This window comes from Macaca mulatta, chromosome 14, assembly GCF_049350105.2.
Source record: "Macaca mulatta isolate MMU2019108-1 chromosome 14, T2T-MMU8v2.0, whole genome shotgun sequence".
In the NCBI taxonomy this organism is placed as follows: domain Eukaryota; kingdom Metazoa; phylum Chordata; class Mammalia; order Primates; family Cercopithecidae; genus Macaca; species Macaca mulatta.
Genome location: NC_133419.1, coordinates 75031840 through 75044998, shown reverse-complemented (window position 1 = coordinate 75044998; position 13159 = coordinate 75031840). Strand labels below are relative to the sequence as shown.

General features: G+C 40.2%; 1 protein-coding gene across 6 annotated transcripts in view; it reads right to left on the bottom strand.

Annotated features, from left to right (window-relative positions):
• The window catches only part of POLD3 (DNA polymerase delta 3, accessory subunit), an 80115-nt gene that overhangs the window by 26234 nt on the left and 40722 nt on the right, over nt 1–13159 (bottom strand). For 4 of the 6 annotated variants that reach the window (XM_077963787.1, XM_077963789.1, XM_077963788.1 and 1 more), the window contains exons 10-12: nt 10076–10188; nt 8501–8579; nt 2044–4205 (exon numbers count right to left, since the gene is read on the bottom strand). The exons of the other annotated variants lie outside the window; for them this stretch is intronic. In XM_077963787.1, coding sequence (XP_077819913.1) covers nt 4003–4205; nt 8501–8579; nt 10076–10188 — 395 coding nt within the window. In that variant the 3' untranslated portion in view covers nt 2044–4002. Of the gene's footprint in view, nt 1–2043; nt 4206–8500; nt 8580–10075; nt 10189–13159 lie in introns of those variants that run through there. 6 annotated transcript variants of the gene reach the window in all.

Here is a 13159-nt window from a genome sequence, read left to right as displayed (position 1 = left end):
AGGTGAAACCTCAAGAAACATGGAATCTGGAAAGAGAAAATGAGAAAAATTAAGGGGAGTGGGTGTTCAGAAAACATTAAGGGTTTGAAGTAGAAGGGGAATTGTAGAGTTAAGGTGGATTCTGATCCAATGGAAAAATATTGGATCAGAAGCCTTACCAAGTTTCTCTGGCTAAAGAGCCTGGGTGGCAATCTGTGGGTGGTCTGCACTTAAGAACACAAAAAACTGGACACAGATACAAGTGGAGAGAAGTGTCATGCAGCAGGGAGTGGTAAGAGTCAATCCTAAATGCAGTCATTTGGGTACAATGTGCCCTTCAGAGAGGGCATGGTGACAGCATGGGCTAATTTACAGAGCTGCCAGGGCAATAACTCAGAAAGCAATACTGCCTTCTCACAGCAAAACGAGGCAGTCCCAGAATGTTTCATGGTGGTAAAAGCTGCATTACAGCATACTGAGATCCTGGAACCAATGAAAGGAGACAAGTTTACCAAAACGAGTCTTGACACAGAGTACGTTTCTGGCAAATACATTATTAGGCACTCATTCTACTCATGTCCTGGAGAAACTATTTACTTTCCTTATATGGCCCTTCTCTTCAGCTCTCTCCTGTATAATAACTAATGTCTTCTTAAAGAAACAAAGATAGAAAAGGAATAAGACAACTGTTTCACTCGTTTACCAGCCCCTCTGCCCCCAAATTCCCAGTTTTTTCCAGGGAGGTGAGTGGAGGCTCATCACTGAGAGTGTCAAAGAAGAAACACCAGCTTTTGAAATCACTTTAAAAAACTGATTCTGCTACAAAAATCTACATTGACAGGGGAAGACAAGGGAAACACTGCAATTGTCTACGCTGACTGCCAGAATTAAGCAGCCTTGTTTTAACCAAGATAGTTTTCTTTAATCCACTAGAATTTTAAGACACAATGTGCATATGCAAGGGTAGAAATACTATCATGGATACAAAATCAAAGTAAATATTGGCTGTCACTCTTAACTGAGAACCAACTTCTGTCACTCTTCTTAAATTTCTTCAGTTGGTCCCCATTATCTACAAATCAAATCCAAACTGCTCAGCAAGACCCCAACTTCATTTCTGAATACACTTTCCTCCCTATTCTCAAGTTCTACCGGCCACCTCTCCCAAAACCCATGCTCCTCTGCCTAGAAAATAGTTTCCATTCCTCTTTGCCTGGTGAAATCCTGCTCATCATTCAAAGAACTGCTTGCTTTCCTCTCCTCCAGGAAGACTGCCTTGATACCTATCCTCCTAGGAATTCTTGGAGGACCTGTACATTGGACTCACATATGGCATTGTCATTTCATTTTACTGGCTTTCCCTTCCACTACATTGTGAGGATCAAGTGCCAAATTCTACTGTTTCTATTATATCCTCTAGTCCCCAGGTCATGGGCTTGACACATAATAGATATACAATAAATGAACAGTAAATATAGCCATCTGTAATTCCTTCAATAGGAAAATATCTACTCTCTTTAAACCTTTCATGAAATAGGACAACTATCTTCCCCTTTTTACCACATGTACAGCCAGAATGACTGAAGAATACACCACCTGGGCCGTATAACTGATAACATTTCAGTAAGTTGCTAGCTGATTACATCACTTACGACATCAGAAAGGAAGCCACCATTTGTAGAGTGCATATGTGACTACCATCATGTACCAAATTCATGCTACATACACTTGACTTTAGTCTTGACAACCCTTGGTAATTCATTTATTTTGATAAAGACCTTGAGGCTGTGAAACTTGCCCAAGGTCATACGGCTAGCAAGTGATGAAGCCAAACTAATACAATGTGCTAAATTTTCTTATAGATGAACTAAACAATGAGGTTTGCTGAAACTAAGATTTCCCCAGGGCTGAAAAAATGATGAAGGCAGAAAATAACTTGTTCATCTCAGACTATAGGTATGCAGTTTTAACAGTATCAACTGAAAACCAGCCTTCTTCCCATTCAGAGTTTAAATAATTGCAACACTGTTACCATCCGTCAAATAAGACTCATCAGATACTCAGTTTGAAGCACTGTCTTAAAACTTCTCAAATTTATTGAACTCATGTGGTTAACATGGTATTATGTAAAAAGAAAAAAAAAACCCTCACCACTCAATACTTACTAAGCCTTGCAGCAGCTCAAGTTGAGGCAGCATATTGGGCATAGAGATCATAGGATTCGTATTATCCCTTGAAAGTTGGAACTCCAACCAGCACCAGAATTTTCCAATTCAAATTGTTTTAGTCGAGACCCCAGCATAATTTTTAGAAAAAAGATTGGATTGTTGCTTTTAATTTTCCATTCCTACTTAGACAAATGACCAGAGGCAATGACAAAAATAACTGTTTAAAAGGGATTTCTCTCCAGAAGTTTTTTCTAATGGTTTAAGTCCAGGCTTTCCATCCTTCTCTCCATCCTTTTTCATTTTAAAAAGAAAGGGTTTTGGAGTATGTCAACCTTGCTATACAGCTTGCTATACAAAGCCACTGCTTTAGCCCTAGACATAATGCCAGGACTCATCTCCCACACTTCTGGTCTTAATCAAGTTCATGCTTGGTTGCTAAAGAAGCTCATGTTAATCCCAAGGTCAGCACAATCCCAACCTTAAAGAGGAGACAGCTGATTGCATCACTTACGACACACACCAGCCTGAGGCGGAAGAAGCCGGTCAGACACCTCTTGTCTGCTACGTGTGAGACACATCAGCAGCTGAGCGTGACCCCTTCCACAGAGCTCACTGCAAAATCACCAGCACACTACTGCAATCCACTGAGCTCACCGCCTGTCCAGCCATAATGGAAGTCGCTTGAAGGTTATCATTGTAATAGACGATTTTCCATAAGTAACTAATAAAAATGTTTTCTTTGCTGTTTAGACTACTAACAGTTCAGTCTCTCCCTCTCCATCCTCTCTTGGGGAGCCTCTACTTTTAAGCAAATAGGGGAGCTACAAATACAAAGGAGCAACATCCATGTATAAATGTGTGCCTTATCTTCCTCACTAACTTCCTGGACAAGTGCTGTTTTTGAATATTCTGTTTTCTTAAAAAGAAGAAATTTTATGTAAATGTAGTACACTGTATATAGGAAGGGATTTCTCTTTTTAGTCTTTATCTCATTGTACAGGTTTCACTCTCTAGGTACTGAGAGTGGGGGAGAGGGATCAACAAACCAAAAAAAGCAGCATAAAGCACACCCCGTGTCAGCAGCACGGCAGCTCCTCCAATATCGTCAATGCTGACTCGAGGTAATTTCTGGTGGAGTTGAACACATCATTAAATTTCTATTTGTGTTCTGCCTGAGGCTTTTCCCTAACCACTAATTGAGAGTGAAGGTCCCAGAGAGCTTTTGTGAAAGGAACAGAACACAAGCCATGTCCTGGTCTGTGGCCAGGTGTCCATATACTGCATAATGGAGGAAGAGGATTACAGGGAGATTTTCACTTCAGCCTTTAGTCCAACCAAGACTTAAAAGACTTACAGAGAACAGCCTCAGGAGGTTAGGGGACAGAAGTGTGGTACTGGAGGAAGACAAGAGGGGTAAACACATCCAGCAGAATGTAAGGATAAGAAACACCCACATGAATTCTCAGAATACAGAGGAACAAGAAGGAATAATTCCTGTGCCATATGCGGACCAGGGCATAAGGCGAGTGGGGAACAGTGGATTAGCCACTAAACGGCTTCAGTGAGAATTCTGAAAACTGTTCCAGTATAATTTTGGAGTAAATCCTTCTCCTGGACAGGTCAAAGATTGTGCTTTTTAAATGTCATTAGAAGGTAACAGCTTTTTGTCTCCTGCTTCCAGATGATTTCCTTTTGGTTAAAAACCAGAAATAGTATAAACCTCACAGGATGAAAGAACAGTCTTTTGATACAAGTGAGGTGGAGATCTAGATGAACTTACATAGTAAGTGAGGAGCACATTTCTTGGTCTTCTCCCTTGACCACTTCAAGTCTCTGATCTACCAGAGATGGCAGTTTATTTCCTCTGGAAGAAGCCAGTAATGGACACCTGTCTGTTGGCTTTGCCCAGAGCAGCAGTCCCTTTCTTGAGGCCCTTTCGTTCCTCTTTGGGTTCTTTTTTCACAGTCATGGCAGGGGGTCTGTGTACTGAGGATGTCTTCATCTTAAGCTCCTCTTCACTATCTGTGCAGGATTCACTCTCGTAGACTTTTTCAGTCACTGGTAGGATGAGAAAAAAATGGAACATGGGTGGGTTGAATCATTTACTCTATCAAGAAAATGGGATGTCTTGCTAACCCCAATCATTTCAGACTCTCTGATCAAGGCAAATATGCTTACTTAGGACTGAATCTTTCTCCCACTGGGAGATCAGATCTAGCCTAAGGTAGCAAGTACGTGGAATCCTGAGCTCACACTGCCTCTATTTGATGCTTAGAATTAACATTCACTTTTCTCTCTCACTGCTATATCCCATGCCTTTAAATGGCCCTTTATCAGTGAATTGCCTAAATCCTTTATTTGGGTCCTGGCCTATGTTAGCTAACTTCCTGAATTCTATACCTGAATTGTCTATATCTCAAACACTTACTTCTAACTCCATGCTTTGACTGGCTTCTTAAGTCTCATCTCTCTGACCTACAATGCCTGCCTATTCCCGTTAATGGTCTTAAACCGCTGGCCTATCTGCCTGCCTCCATTCTGTCTAGCCAAGCTCACCGTGGACCCTCCTGTCTAGCTCTATCCTGATGCCACCCACTCTCTGCACATCCTAGGTACAGAGAATTGAAGATTAGTTACTCAACTATTCGGTTCTTAGTTCTTAATGGCTGCAAATTAACCCAAGATTTAGTAGTAGTCTATATCACGAAAGTTAACTATCTCAAGCAAATGCTATCAGATGACACACTTGTTAGTTTTAAGCAATGACAGTGATAAAATGAGAAACAAAGTTACCAGTTTTCTTACTCTCTATCAGCCAAAGGCATAAATTGCCTTTCCCCTGCTATTAAAACTCACTGAACCTTTCCCAAGGGAAACTTGGAAAAGAACTATACCAGTAAGCAGTCCATTATGAGCAAGCCCCAAAGGGCACAGGCAGAGATAGTGGCTTCCAGCCATGTCACATAACCGAGGAGGATCCACACTACTGCAACACATACACCAACCACAAGAAACAGCACGCCACCTTTCTGTAATTTGAGAGAGCTGTGGCAGCTGCATAACCAATACTATCTAAATTCTTTCTCAGCCTTCCTGGTTGCAGCAAGTGATAGAGAAACATTGAAGGAAAAGAGCTCGTTCTTAGCTGAAAAGTGTAACCTAATATGCATATTAAATGCTCAAATGATTAAAGTTTTTTTTTTCCATTAAAGAACAATGACAGTCTCAAGCTCTTATTGATAATTCTTTCTAATAAAATATATCAAATTGTTCTAGAGGCATAAGCTTTGGAATCAAATGATTCTGTGTCCTAATACCTACTCTGCTACTTAAGATATCATCTCAAACTTTACTATGCATCAGAACCACCTGGAGGGCTGGTTAAAACATAGATTGCCAGACTCTTGTTTCCCAAGTTTCAGATTCAGCAGATCTGGGGTGGAACTGAGAATTTGCTTCTCTAACATCCTCCCAGAAAATGCTGATGCTGCCGGTCTGGGGACCACACTCTGGGAATTAATGTTCTTTCCTTCCCTGTTTTAAATGTTGAAGTGCAATTGCCACTGGAGCACTCCTTCTCTCTTATCCAGCTAATCCCATTAAGGCTGCATAATCAACAATCCCTTCCCAGAGAGTTCCCAGAGTTTGTCTTTAATTTTGTAAGAGCCAAGAATTCACTTTGATTTTCACTTAGAGGCTAAACAATACTAATAAACTTTAGATAGTATTATACTAAGTATTCTGAAAGGCCTTACTACTCAAATTGTGCTCCATACACCAGAGGCAACGGAATCCCCCATGAGCTTATTAGGAATGTACTCTAGTTCCCACTCCTGGCCTACTGATGCAGAATTTCCAATTTTAGCAAGATCTCCAAGTAATGCACATAGTCGGCGAAGTTTGAGAAATGTTGCTCTAAGATAATTAGAGAATTCCCACGGCATACCTATTCGTTCAGCAATTAGACCCCAGAACACCACCTCCGTCTCACATGCATCTTCAAAAGCATTATGTAACTGAATTAATGGGACAAAATTACGAGCTGTTATTTATTCAATATCTTAAATTAGAAAAGTCTGAAGAGCCACCTACAGATACAGAAAGGAAATGACTTTCTACTAGTTGGTGGTATAAGACTTTGCTCCTTCATAAGCTATATTCTGTATTCAAATGGCAGCGTATCTACAACATTACACTTCAGCATCAATTAGCTCATTATTTCATTACTTATTAACAAAACCAATGGCTGTCTCATTGCCAATTTTGTATAACACATTGCTTGGGGGAGTTAAAAAACAGGGCAGCACCAATAAAATTTCTTTAGCAGCATATTCAGTATACTGTAAGAGCTAAAAGGAATATTTCTATATTCAAAGCTGTAGCTACCTCAAACCCCAGGAAAAAGGACGCCTCCATTAAAAATATGGGGCCTTTGTTTTAGCTGAACAACATGCCACTTTTCTGGGTTGCCATTAAAAAAAGCAAACAAACCTGGTTTTTGTGGGTAACATCAGATTTCTTTTCCACTTAACTGCTTTGCTCTTAGAAACCCATCCCCTTGTCCAGGAGTCTACTCCAAACTTATCTCAGGGACCCAACTCCCCAGTTTCTGCTGCAAACTCGCAAAGAGGGAAAGATGAGTTTTCTAAACCCACAGAACAAATTTGATTCAGCACGGAACAGGGCAAACCCCCTATGCTGGTACATTTGGAACAGTCTGAGCAGAGAGAGGAAAGCAGAACTCCTTTGTTGGTAACCAAAGCCAAGATTCATTAGGTTGAGCTTGGACCAAAAACCTTTAAAAAAAAAAAAAAAAAAAAGGTGCAATGTGAGCACAGTTTTCACTGTTGCATCCAAGGCTCTTAACAGTTCTGTCTGGAGACAGGAGTGCAAAAAAGTCCACATCACACACCTGGCCAAAACTCGAGTACTATGTTTTAAACAAAGCAATAAATAATTACTCACAAATTCCCAATGAACTCTCACAACGACATTTGACTTTTTTCTTTGGGGCAGAAAGAGGAGGAAAAAACTGGCACCAATGCTTTTGTCCTCCTAAATTTAAAAAATATACTGTTGAATTAAGAAAGTCAATAGTAAATACATATATTATCACCCACGGCCAAACCAAGAGGCTTGAAAATGGCAACTATTAAAAGACTGAAAGCCAAAAAAAAAAAGAAAAAAAGAAAGAAAGAAAGAAAAAAAAACCCATTCAAAGTCCAGAATTCACAGGTTCATAAGAAATTTGGCACTGAAAAGACAGAATTTCCACATGTAAAGAATTTTACTCCCCAGTCGCATGCTACAATTAAAATGGCAGAGGCCTTTTCAGAGGACTGGGAGGTTGGGAACAGTGGGACAGGTAACACAGATAACAAAATGTCCTCACTAGTTTTAAGAACCAGGAAAGGTTGATTCTTCAGAGCCAATCTTTTAAAAACAAGTTTGAACTAGAAGAAAAAAAAAAAATCAAGAACAGGAAAAAATAACCTTCTCTGAAGATCCAACCTGTGGCAGGTGCCACAAAAGGCAAAATGACAACCATGGGCTATCCAACTAACAAAGGTAAAAGCCTAAACCCACAACTCTTTTCAAACACAAAAATACAGTACCAGGATATGAGCATCCCATCAAACCTCAAGTGCTAAATCTTAAAAGCTCCACAGAAGTCTGGTTTGATTATGGAAAGGGCAGAAGTAGCTAAAACATGGCTGAAGAACCAGCCAATGACTCAAAGCCTGAACTCTAATTCCTCCCTAGGCCTTCGTAACAAGCACATGCTTTTACCTAACATGGCTTACAAATAGGAAACATAAAGGAAGTAATCTGGATGAGTCATTCCCTTCTGAAGAACAAAAGGAACCAAATACCAAAAATGACTCTTGATACAGTCTAATCATCTGTAGCTTCTTTTCCACTGTTCAGATTTATAAAAACAAACATTCTAGGGAAAAAAAATGCTTCTCAATGTCTATGATAACATCTTAAGCCCATACTGTGGTTTCCATCTTGTTTTTAGACATATTTATGCCACCTGAATCTTCATAACAACCACACATTTAGGCAAAATGGATATTCCACAGATAAGAAACTCTTCACCAGAGACAACATAACTTTTAGCCAACATCTCAGTGCTTATTTTTATAGTGTATGACTTAAACAAGAACCTAGGTGTTCTGACTTACACTCTGCTACACAAAGTGTATGCCATAGACAAACAGCATCAGTAGCACTTGGGGATGATTCATATGTAAATTAAAGTTTGAGATGTACCTGTTCTAAAAGAGATTATGGTGCCTCTACGGTAATAAGAGACTCTCTCCGGATTTGGAGCCAAATATTTGCCTTACCTATGCAGCCTTCCTCATCCACGTAAGTTTTAGATTTTAGTACGCGTTTTCGTTTTCTTTTGTTTTCTCCACTTGAGCTCTAAAAGATCAGAGGATACAATGTTAAGCTGATCAATTATGTTATACAGAAAAATAACAAAAGCTTTTAAATCTATAATAATCATTCTCCAGTACTCCATTATGATAAAAAGTTGAAAGAGAAACTCTACATTAATTTTAGAGAACCAACCCCATCACATAGACAAGTTACGCTCACTATATACACAGGCTTGATATTTCATTGTTCATAAGAAGGAAAGTAGCATGCTGAAGAAAGAACTGTGTTCTGTTCATTCGGTCAATAAGCTTTTGCTGAGTAGTGCAGGCGACACGGTTAAAAAGTAGCATAAGGACCTTAGTGGAGGAGACAGATAAGGAAAGCAGACCACTGCAATACGATGTGGTGAAGGCTTCAATGGAGGGCTGAGGCAGATATTATGGGAGCACACAGGGATGGCCCCTAAACCACACCAGGGGTTTCTGTGGCATATGCCCTTGCTGTAGATACTTGCTATGTCAGCCTTCACATTTCTTGTTTTCTTTTTTTTTTGGTTTGTTTTTGAGAGGCAAGGTTTTGCTCTGTTGCCCAGGCTGTAGTGCAGAAGTGCAATCATAACTCATGGCAGTAGTCCAACTCCTGGGCTCAAATGATCATCCCGCCTCAGCCTCCCAAGTAGCTGAAACTAAAAAGCATGTGCCACCATGCCCAGATATTTTTAAAGTAGAGACAAGGTCTCCCTGTGTTGCCCAGGTCTCAAACTCCTGGACTCAGGCGTTCTGCCCACCTAAGCCTTCCAAAGTGCTAGGATTACAGGTGTGAGCCAACATGCCTGGCCAGCCTTGACACTTCAACATTACACCTATCTAATTTAGTCTCAAATAGGTATTACTAATACCAACTTCCTTTTATCTCCACTGGTCTCTTTCATCTCATTTTCTCTTCAGCTAATGAGGAAATCGGCGTAAGATTTAAATGATGCACAATGAATTAAGAAAAACTAACAGCCACAAAGGAAAAAAAAAATTGTCAGCAACTATTTTTTCAACTCTTCATTATCTACACTAATAGATGTAAAAAAGATGCAGCTGAAGAGCGTTCCAAGCTGTATTTCCCCTTTGGCTGACAGTTTTCCCATCCAGCCCTTTTCCAGAATTGCTTCTGAAGGGCAGCAAATGTGTTTAAGTTGTTTGTTCCCCTGTCTTTCACATGTTGCTCTGATGCAGGGGGATCTCTTTTTGCACCACTCTAACAGGAGGTGTACAGCACAGCAGAGATGCTGAAGGTCATGAATACAGAACAGCTCCCAGGTTCCACCTCTGCAACGTTCTTGAGACTATACCCGCTAGCGAAATCTCCCTTCAGGTGAGAATGGAGGAACACCCATTCTGTACAATCTGTAGGAGAGCAGAATGAGACAACAGCCATCTACTGGCATTTGTGAAGTATACAGCAAGGGAACTGATTTAGCAAAGTGGTTGTAGGTCCTTAAGACATAAAGGATACATGGATATGTAAGAATCCCAGTATAATTTTACCTTGACAGAAGGAGGTTCAGGCTCAGTCTTTGGCACTGGTTCAAGAGGTGGAGACGGAGGAGGAGGTGGGGGTGGTGACTCAGCTTCATAAGCCCCAGGAGAGTCTGGGAAGACTGAAATAATGAAACAGACTTAGATCAGAGAACTACAAGCACTATCTGGTATAATGCCTTCTCCACTGGTTCTCTAAATTGACATGTCCAGCAAAGGGGATTTAGCAAGCAGTAATTCATGATAACCAAGAACTTTGCAGTTATATAGTTATCTTTAAAATATATATTTTATTAATTTTATATAAATAAAATCAGAGAATCAAGAACTATTACAGCCAGAAGTATCTTAGCTAAATGTTTTCTTTTATAGCTAAGTCAGGTTATGAAGTTGGTTTGTAAATATCCACTCATCGCCTTCCATATGCCATGTATTTCACTTTATTTTTACAACTCTGAGACAGATTTTCTTATTTGCACATTACAGTAAATAGAGGTTCAGAGGGGTTCCGAAACTTGCCAAGGTCACACAGCTTACAATGGAGACAGGAGGTTTTAAGCCTAAGTCAATCCAATTCTACAGCCTTGCTATTCCAACTATACCATGCCGCTTTACCATTGAGGACAAGACATTCTCTCTCAAAATCCATGTGGAGACAATCCTCAGGTTATAACGAACGTTCTATGCCAGAGTCTTCCACTGTGACCTAAGGATTTTCATCACTTGAGATGTTTGTTAGACTGAAAATCTCCAGCTGATGTTAAGAGTATAAACTTGGAGGTGGGTGAAGTCATCTTTTAAATGATTATCATTATTTAAGCTCTAACAACTAGGACCTGATTAATATTTTGCATATTTCTAGTGACTGCTCCACTGATAGGGCTTGTTCTGCTACACTGAAGTTAACAGGAAAGCATACTTTTAGGAAAAAAATACTGCTGTGGAAGTGGCATCACCCAAGAAATGAGCACCACCAGAGGGATCCCATGATTTCTTAACAATTGCAGAATTGGTGGTCTTAGTAAACGGCCCATGAGAGGGGAAGCAAAAATCCTCAACTGACCTATTACTCAATCACCACAAAGAAAGTGCTGGGTAGCAACTTAGCCTCACCTGCTCCCTGACTCTCCTGGCTGTATTCAAATTCTTAACACAAGTCTTGGATCTGAAATTCTCCCAACTGATTAGGTCAGTGTTAAAAATTATGACAGTGAAGCGAGTTCAAGGCCAAAGACCTAAAGAGGTGAAACAGAACAAGAGCCAGAATGAACAATAAATTACACACTTTAAGTATAAAATGGGCCCCAAAAACTTTATAAGCTCTGGGAAACAAGAGAGAGAAACACAAAAGGAAAGCAGTCCAGCTATCAGCCCAGCTCTGGGAGGCTAGAACATGATGGGAACTCAGGCAAGAGAAAAGTCAAACACCAGAAGTAAGCCTCCATTGTTCTGAAGGAACAGCTATGAAGAAAGCTGGGCTATAATGGTAGATGTGTTATAATGGGAGGAGGAAAGTTTAGGCAATGAGGAAGCCAAAGGAATTTTGAGACTCACAGTAATAAACTTAGGCATTCTTATTTCCAGTTCTGAAACCAGTTGACTTAACCAAAGAAAACAATCCTAGTGACACCCTCTAAGACCCCTCTCACAGCACTGTATGCAAATGTTTATCTAGATCCCCACTCTAGACTCTAAGCTCCAAAAAGGCAGAGACACCACGATTTCCCTGGCATAAACACAGAGTAACTGTGTGTGTGTGTGTGTATGTGTGTGTGTGTTTATTTACATAAAGGAAAACCACCACTTTCTGAACTAAATTTGGAATGAGGAACCCAGGTCAAGTAAGACAACATATCTCTCTCTCTTCCTTCCACACACTCCCTGAGAGAAACACTGTGATAATAAACAAGTAAAACATTATGACTCCCCCAAACAGGGAAGAGAATAGTAGAGGAGTCAAGAGCCCTTAATGATTAAGAAATTTCAACAAATCCCTGGAAGATGGAAGGCAGATGGGAGAAAGTTGACAAAAGGGGCATCAGTCAAATCAGATGAGTCAGAGAGTAGAGATTATTATCTATTATAAAACTTCTATTTTTATCTGACTTTTAAAATTGTAAATATCTACTACTTTGTTTAAACTTGCCGCCATTCATGTACTAGAATATATGTCTGTCTGCCTTAGTCTTTACCAAGCCAAACATCCCCACTCAATACATTTTTACTGACACAGACATAAAGAATGTTCCATGCACTGGTGTATTTTAAACAGATTTGTAGCCAATCTGCAGCTCTTCAAGTGAAAGTTAAGCAATGAAGTATCACTTATTCCAGGAAAGCAACCTTTGTTGGGACAGAGTAAAAACTGCAATGAAACTAATTTCAGAGATCCACTGTGTCAAAGAGTTCTCTGGCAGAGACAGGTAATTAGAATTCTTGGAAACCATTCACAGCTTCCTAGGACTCAGTATTTTTTAAAAATACCTATCTTTACCTAAAATTGGGGATCATTTGCTTAACATTCTCCATAAGCACCTTGCAAGGACTGAAAATATTAGCGAAGACTTAAATATTTATCAGTTAAAACTACATTTCTTCTTAGCAATGTAGATGTTATTCTTAATGTTATTTCTTTCTGGGTCTGGCCTTTTGATTTTGCTTTACAAAGAGAGTATGTAGAACTACTAAAGGTGCATATGACCCCGCAGGGGTAAAAGAGAAAGGCACAGTCCCTTGGGTAGAGAGTTACAAACAGAAGTGGAAGGGAATTTTCTGAAAAAACTGAAGGTACTTGCAAGTATGGGCACCTCAGCAGGAAGAGCAGAGTGAGTAATAAGAAAACTATCTGAACTTGTTTCCAGACACAGGTAAAAGAAAAAACAGGCCAGGTGCAGTGGCTCACGCCTGTAATCCCAGCACTTTGGGAGGCCAAGGCGGGTGGATCACAGGGTCAGGAGTTCAAGACCAGCATGGCCAATATGGTGACACCCCATCTCTACTAAAAACACAAAAATTAGCTGGGCGTGGTGGTGGGCGCCTGTAATCCCAGCTACTCGGGAGGCTGAGGCAGAGAACAGGTTGAACCCGGGAGGC